The sequence below is a fragment of the Ambystoma mexicanum genome, chromosome 13 (assembly GCF_040938575.1).
Source record: "Ambystoma mexicanum isolate Mex_15411 chromosome 13, UKY_AmexF1_1, whole genome shotgun sequence".
NCBI lineage: Eukaryota > Metazoa > Chordata > Amphibia > Caudata > Ambystomatidae > Ambystoma > Ambystoma mexicanum.
In genome coordinates, this window is record NC_090938.1 from 366,640,054 (window position 1) to 366,647,711 (window position 7,658).

At 45.5% G+C, this 7,658-nt stretch overlaps 1 protein-coding gene across 3 annotated transcripts in view; it reads left to right on the forward strand.

Moving 5' to 3' along the window:
- SALL2 (spalt like transcription factor 2) overlaps window positions 1-7,374 on the forward strand; it is a 633,863-nt gene extending 626,489 nt beyond the window's left edge. For all 3 annotated transcript variants that reach the window (XM_069633885.1, XM_069633884.1, XM_069633886.1), the window contains exon 3: window positions 2,292-7,374. In XM_069633885.1, coding sequence (XP_069489986.1) covers window positions 2,292-2,627 — 336 coding nt within the window. In that variant the 3' untranslated portion in view covers window positions 2,628-7,374. The remainder of the gene's footprint in view (window positions 1-2,291) is intronic.
- Window positions 7,375-7,658: the final 284 nt, after the last annotated feature.

The window sequence follows — 7,658 nt, forward strand, 5'->3', positions numbered from 1 at the left end:
CAGTCGCTTGCTAGTTCCACCTCTGCTGCAGCTGCACCCTTGTTTCCTTGTAGCAGGGCTGCGGTTTTATGGGGTAGGTAAATGAGGAAGCCTAGTCCACTTCTATTTGAAGAACCAGTTCGGTCCTCATGTTCCAGGCAGGTTTTGTTCATTGGGGCCTGGTGCATTGTGGTACTTGTAGTTTTTCTCCAACCTGTGCTGCTTCCCAGGAACTATTATCCAGCCTAGATGTCTGGGGAGTCTGGTGAATTCTGGTAGTTGTAGTCTCTTGGGAATCACCTGGAAGAGAAGAGACATGGCCAGGCAGAGGCTGATGGGCATCTGGTCATAGAAAGGGGCGCCAATGTGCATTCACAGCCCCAGACATACTGGGAGAGGGTTCTCCCTCACACCACCTCTGGTCCAGGTATGGTTCTCGCAATGCCATGGTATGGCCACCTATCTGAGGTTTAGAGGGGATGGTGCCCGCCCCGACAGAGTCAGACCCCTCCTGGTGATTGGGCCGGCTCTCGCTGGATCCAGCACCAGATGTGTCCGAGTCAGCGCTAGGGGAAAAAAAGCTCCTGTGAGCAAACTGTAACTTCCTCTGGTGACCCCTTGCAAGGGGTCACAAGAGGAGGAAGTTGTAGTCCTCAGCCACGACCTGGTTTATTTATTTATGCAATGTATGTCGGATACATGGACCCGAAGTATTTATTTAGGCAATGTTTGTCAGATATCCGGCAAACATTGCATAAATAAATAAATAAATATACAGGTATCTGACAAACATTGCATGAATAAATAAATAAATACCCCTTAACATTGAAACTATCACACACGATGCAAGTAAAAGAAAACATTGCTTATGGCAAACAGAAATCACCCCGTTTGAATAGCACCCAAGGGGGAGTTTCTTTAATAAAATGGGGTGCAAATTGTGCATTTTAAAGAATATTTACTCAGCAACACTGGTCAAAACTATTATGCGCATAGTGAAGTAACTCATCACCAGTGCCATGGAAGTCAGATATAGTTTGGAAAAGAAGCAGAATGAAAGAAATGGGGCTGTTTAAAACTATTATTTTGGACATTCCTTTGATCAGAGGTCAACTACCAGCTCTGCCCCCCTAAATCCCACCTCCTCACCACCTTCCCAAACTCCTCCCCCACCTCGGCCCTTGTGGGATCCCCCACCATTTTCTTTTTCCATTTCCACCACTGAGGCCCTTGAGTCTAGATCCGTCACTGCAGGACTGTGTCACACAAGCTGATGGATCACAAGCTATTGGGACCTGTATACAGCGGCGCTACAAAAATCTCTACAGCCTCTGCAGTGCAGGATGATCCCCCACTGCCCATAGATTGGCCCAACGGCTGTGTATGTCTGTGGGTGGTGGAAGTCTTATGAGCCCCTCACCTCATTTTGCAGGGGAGCCCACATTTTTGGTTTGGGCTATTAGGTGTCGCTTGCTGCACCTATAAGCCAAAACTATTGCATTAGAGTACAGATGGGGAGAAATCAAACGTTGCACTGGGTGCCTGCCAGTGTTTTTTTAATGCAGTCTTCTGAGAGTCAATGACTTAATTGGAGTTGTAAACCCACTACTGGTGTAATAATAATATCTTAACAGGGTTCCTTCAGCCACTCGATTTATAAGCACTATACCTGTCCTTCACTGAAGTCCTGTTAAAACAAGCCTTGAAAAATCCAACAGTTTTTGGCTTCTGTATTAGGCATTTGCCAGTCACTGCTATTATATGCCCAGGTATCATATGACCATTTTGCACCTTCTACTGTCTGTGGCCGGTTAATACCACTACAGCTGTGCCCGGCAAATGCCTTTCCCATGCTAATGCTTGTATATTATGCTGGAGCCTGTATATTGTGGGAAAGGCAGCAGGCCAGCTCAACGCTGCAAAGGTGGTCCAATCCACTTACCCATGCCTGCATATTAATTGCTAGTCCCCCCTGAAGCAAACTGGAAGCTCACTGAAAACAGGCCCCTGTCTCTAGTGATCAAAATGCTGAATTCACTCGATTCCAGTAGCAGCAACTTTATTTATTTGGCAAAGCCTGATTAGAGGTACAAGGGTCGTGTGATTAAAGGTGCAGAAACCCTGTTGAGAACTGCAGGTACTATGCCATTGGCAGTAAAGCAATCCCACTGAAAAGTGTGGTACTGTTCTCTTAAAAGTGCAGCTGTCCTGCTGAGAAGAGCAGAGAGACAAGAGTTTATTCTGTTTGCAATGTGTGTTTTTAAAAGTGGTTTTGATAACATGGATGCTGTTAACCACTTTTTTCTTTCTAGGTCCATATGAGCACACATGCCTGGGATGACAACCATGTCAGAGTGGCACCACCTCAGCCCTTGGAAGCTCCAGCCACACCCCTCTTGCCGGGGCCACCGACCCAGGCAGCACCCAATGTACCGGCGGGTGAGGACCCTGTACAACTGGCCAAGTCAGGACCCCTGTCCTTCTGGAACCAGTACACTGCCTTCCTGGCACGGAGCTCTGAGACTTCAACTACAGACCCATCATCCCCTGCCCCCCCAAGCCCTCATCCCACAGGTGGGCCAGGTGATTTCTCTGAGAACCCCCAACTCAATGCAGATCCCATGAGTCCGGTCGCAGAGGAGAAATAGCTTGTTTTTTGCTGCAGCACGTTGCTCTGACAGGACAACTGATGAAGGACGGATATCCTTTGAGTCAAAAGAACGAGTGTCACAGAGGAGACAACACAGAGTTGGGACTGATCTTTATGTACATGACCTTAAGCGGATTAGCTTGTTTTTCCCATACATGGTGAGACAGTTGTAGTTAGGCTCACAATGATAATCCCACCCCTTGCCCCACTAAAATGGGCAGTAAGATAGATTGTAGGGCCACCTCATAACACTTTTATTTGGTCAGTCAAGAGAACCCCACTCGCAAACTAGTGTTTAAAAAGCAGGGAACCCCACTCATAATACGATAGCAGGACATCAAAACCCCTGTTTCTAAATGTTGCCTTCGGAATCCAGGAAGCTTCCTCCAGTGCCAGGAAAGAGTGACATTTCAGCTGGATAAATCTCACTTTTAAATTTTTGTATTGCTAACAAGAACACCCCAGTCCTGCCTTTGATCATCAGCGGTGGTTCTTTGTCTGCAAGGGGCGTGCATAATCCTGCTTGCAGTGAATGTCTTTAGAGGTTGCTAACATCATCTACATGACAGAAGCTACTAAAGAGGTACTCCCAGTGACCCAGGAATAATCGACGGCATGCTCAAGGACAGAGATCAGAATCTAGAGTTGGACCTTCTTTCGTTTTCTTTCAAACATTGAGTCATATGAGTTCCTCCAGTTTTATCTTTCTCAAACTGGTTAATGTCTTTGCCACTATGTACGTTTCCACGTTTTACCCCAAGTGGCGGTGGAAGGGGGGAGATCACTGGCCCTTGTCTCGAACACCTCTAGTGAACAATGATGAAATCCTGACCCTGAGACAGGAAGACCAGGGCTGACAAAGGGATCACCACTGAAAAAGGAGACACAGAGCCTATAGATTTTGAATCCATGGAGTATAATAAGGGATGGGGCGTTCCCGCCCTGCAATACCATAAAAATAAGCGAATTATGATCACATGTGGATAGGAGAGTGCTCCCCACCGCAAATGAACTCCTACATTGAGGAAACTCAGTCAAAATGATGGAATCGTCAAAGATTTACTTTTTATACATATATTTTTTGTTGTTCTCACAGAGAAGCTATCCTGTTTCTAACCCACAGCCTGTTCTTTCACCTAGTCTGTAACAGCGCCAACTTAAATGCCAGCAGCACCTGAAAGAAATTGCTTCTGACTTGTTTAAAGGCATCGCTTGAGTTCTACCTTAGGGACTTTAAAAGACAGCAACACAATGTGTTTTTAACTTTTGTTTAAGCTGAGATGAGACTAAGGGACATGTTCTAAAGTTGGCAAGCTCTGTGCCTCAGAGTGAACTAAGTGCTATACATAAATATGTCGGCCATTTTGAAATCCGAGTTCTTTGTGCAATAGAAGCTTCATTGTTATTACACAATCAAAAAATGAATATAACTGAAAATCGGGACGTTTTTAACATTTAAATAGTGCACACATGGCAATATACCTGTGTCATTCAAGAAAAACTCACCCACCACTGTATTTCCATTGCTCGCTGTGACTTGTAGTTTTGCTATTCTCATTATAAATTCAGGACTGTAAGTCCATGGTTGCAAAGAAGAAAAAAGGACTGAGTTTGCATCGACGAAATGATTTGGGTCATGGCGACAATTATTGACGCACCAGATGGCACATTGACAAAGCTAACTATTAGGAACGGGGGATTGTATGTAAGACTGTAAATACTTCACTTGTTAAGCGTTTAAACACATACACACACTTCCTTCTTCCTTACCTGCCCCCAAAATGTCAGTTTCGTCACCCTTTTTCTGCCAAGACTCTTATGTTGACAGAATTAAGTAGTCCTGATGGCTGCCTTTTTTGTTGTGTGCTGCCAAAGTAGTAACTTGTGATAAAGCCCCGCCCTTCGAATGGGCATACGTTTCTGCTCATCAACTTGTGGGCTGAACCACCATGATCAAAAGCAAGCATTTTTACTTTAAAAAGAGATGTGCCAGATATCCCAAGATTTAATCAAGTTTGTGAAATGTCTTAACGTTAATTTGCAGTCTTGATAACATTTGAAGCTGCTCGCAGCTGTTTGGAACCCCGTGGAAGGACAGTGCTTCCAATGCTGCTCCCAATGTTTTCATCAGATGGAAAATTGACTTCTCATATTAGGCTTCATGGGAATGAGTCACAAAACTAGCAGGCACTCTCGCTAATCAATCAATAACATTCCTTTGAAGGCACTATACTTTATTCCCAAATCCCTACAGTATTGACTGCCAACTGTGGCCCCCTGTTTGGATCTCTCTGTTTCCTTGCTGGACAGAGGGGGACAGGTGAGAATATGGAAGAAATCCTGGCTGACCAATATCTCTGGAAGGCTGGCATGGTTTAGGAAGAGTCAGTCCATAGCTCAAGCTTACATTTGGTTGGACAGATTTACCCTCAATCCTGTGTGGCTTGAATAGACCCTGGTCTATGACTAATGCTTTATGCTTCCTCTTGTGTCATTCTTGGACAGTCCCCTGACCACAGCTAACATTGGTTCGCAGATTGAGCTGGACAGCCCCGGTGCCAAGTGAACAGCTGTGCCTGCCTTTTCCCCTATGGAATAGGCCATCTGTAGATCATCTTCTCCACTAGTTACCTGCACTGTGCTTGGTTCCAGATAATACACCTTCATTTGACTGTCTATGTTCCTAGATTATGCTGATCTCCAAGTTGATAACTTGCTTACTCACTCACCGGAAGGACCATTGCTCTAGGTGACACCGACATCAAGGTTGAAAGCTGTCTTCTCAGCCAAATGGGCAGCCATGATTCCAGAAGATGTGGTTTAAAACTCAGGCACATTGCTTGTTGTGCAGTCTACACAAACACAGTTGATTGTTAGCCTCTAGATTGATACCATCACAACACTGTGGTATGTTTGTGAGAGCTCTTTTTGGTCTCCCCATTTGCTAGATTTTTGAGAGCTGCCACAACCACAGTGCTACGGTATCAGGTAATAATGTCCTCACACATAATGTCGCTGGAAAAGCCATTGGCGACATTATATATGGGGACATTGTTTATGGGGACGGGTTGCAGAGTTGTCCCCTGCTCCCCTGCATGTTCAATGTAATAATGTCTCTGCAAAAAACTGAGACTTTTTTATCAGGAGACATTTTTGCGGGGACATTATTACATGGAACCAGTGCCACATGGACCACTCCTTGTCCCACACAGTCCCATTTTGAGAGTGGGCATAGGGACATCCATTTCCTTATGCAAACATCTTACATGTTTTCCATCCTCCTCAATATATTCTTGCTCTTGGCTAGTGCACCACTCCACAGTGTCACCATTTTTAAGGCACCACATCGAATTGTACATCCTGCCTATTCTCTTTCATTTAACTTGATTGTTGATTTCCCTTTGGCTCTAATAAGTCACACTCATTGGCGTGAGTCAAGTAAGGAAGGCGCACTCCTCCCTCTCACCTTTGAGCATAGGAAATGTTACTTAATGTAGTTGCTTCCTAGAGCTTTTTAGACAAATGAGTGAGTGATAAAGGCTATTTTAAAAACAAAGCTTAACGTCTGTGTGTCACATTTTATCACATTGTCATATCCGTCCTTTATATATCAGCCCTCACACAGAAACGCACACAGGCACAAACATACAACCGACCTTTGCGTGTAACACAGATGCACACCTATATTCGACTACAGGGTTTTCTCAGGCTCCTTTGTATCCCAGCTACTTCACAGTAAAAGCCCTTACGAACAACCAGCAGGCGGAGCCGGAGAATCCCATGGGATAAGTTAGCCCTGGGAGTTTGGGAAAGGATTTAATTTACATCCCAGTGCCAGGTATTCTAGCTTGGGCTTTGGAGCCTCCTGGGCATGGCCGGGCCAAACAGTTGAGGACCATCCCTGTTAGTGCTTGGCCACAGATGTGCAGATGGAACTTGCGCAAAGCATGCCACTGCATTTACGTTGCTAGTGAGAGGGGGCTATTCTCACAGAGGCTGGGCCCCAGATCCTCAATGGGGAGCTCCCTGAAAAAAAAGACCTTGATATACTAACCATCCCCTATGGCAACTCATTCCATTTCACAATTCAAATGCCATTCTCAGGGGGGTGCCCTAGAGGCAACAGGGGAATTCTTTTAAGTCAAATACTCTTCAGCAACTAGGGGACGGCTGAACCGCCACCAATCAACTTTAGTCCTGAATTTTCGCTGAAATTGGTGTCTGTGACAAAATCATGGCTTAAGTTTGAAAAATCTTCAAATATCCATCGGTATCGGGGAATTTAGCACTAGCATTACACCCTTCACAGTATCCACAAAGTGAAACGAACCTAATAGGAACAACATTTCAATAGTATCCATGCATTCTAGAAAGCATATGAGTGCAACCAATACTGCAAGATGACGTCAAGGGCCACTGGGTCTGCGACCACCCATTCACAAGCATTGGTGATGGGGGCGTTCACAAGGTCCTAACCCCTGCCAGGACCATGCCCTGGTCAACTCTCATTTCTGGAGCTTGAAAATTTGTTTTGATGTAAATGCTACGTGTACTAATGTGCTTGCTAGGACATTAGGGCTTTGGAATGTTGGCTTGGAATGCTGGTTGTGGATTGTGGTGAGTATTCTGTTGAGTGGTAGTTGGATGGGAGCTGGCTTGGGGTGTGGATGGGCCAGTGTTTGTGCAAGCTACATTTGGATATATAAGTGTACAACTGAGTTGGAATAAAGACCCCTGCTATCTTACCTGTGGTGTCCATCATGGTCTCTTAAGACCGAGAACCTTTGGTCATTTAATTGGCAACAAGTTGGTCTTGTTTCTGCGGCAAAAGGAAGCTGGTGCTGTGGCGGGGAAGCAGCAGATGGTGCACAAGCAAGGTACCCTGAGGAGTGGCCATCCACACGGCATCCAGCAGGTACCAGCAAAGGGGGTGAAGGGGTCACGCACTGAGTAGTTTGATCCCTGGCGTTCATAGGACCTGTGGTGTCCAGCTGCTGGATTGTGCGTATACAGGCGTGATGCTGCTGCA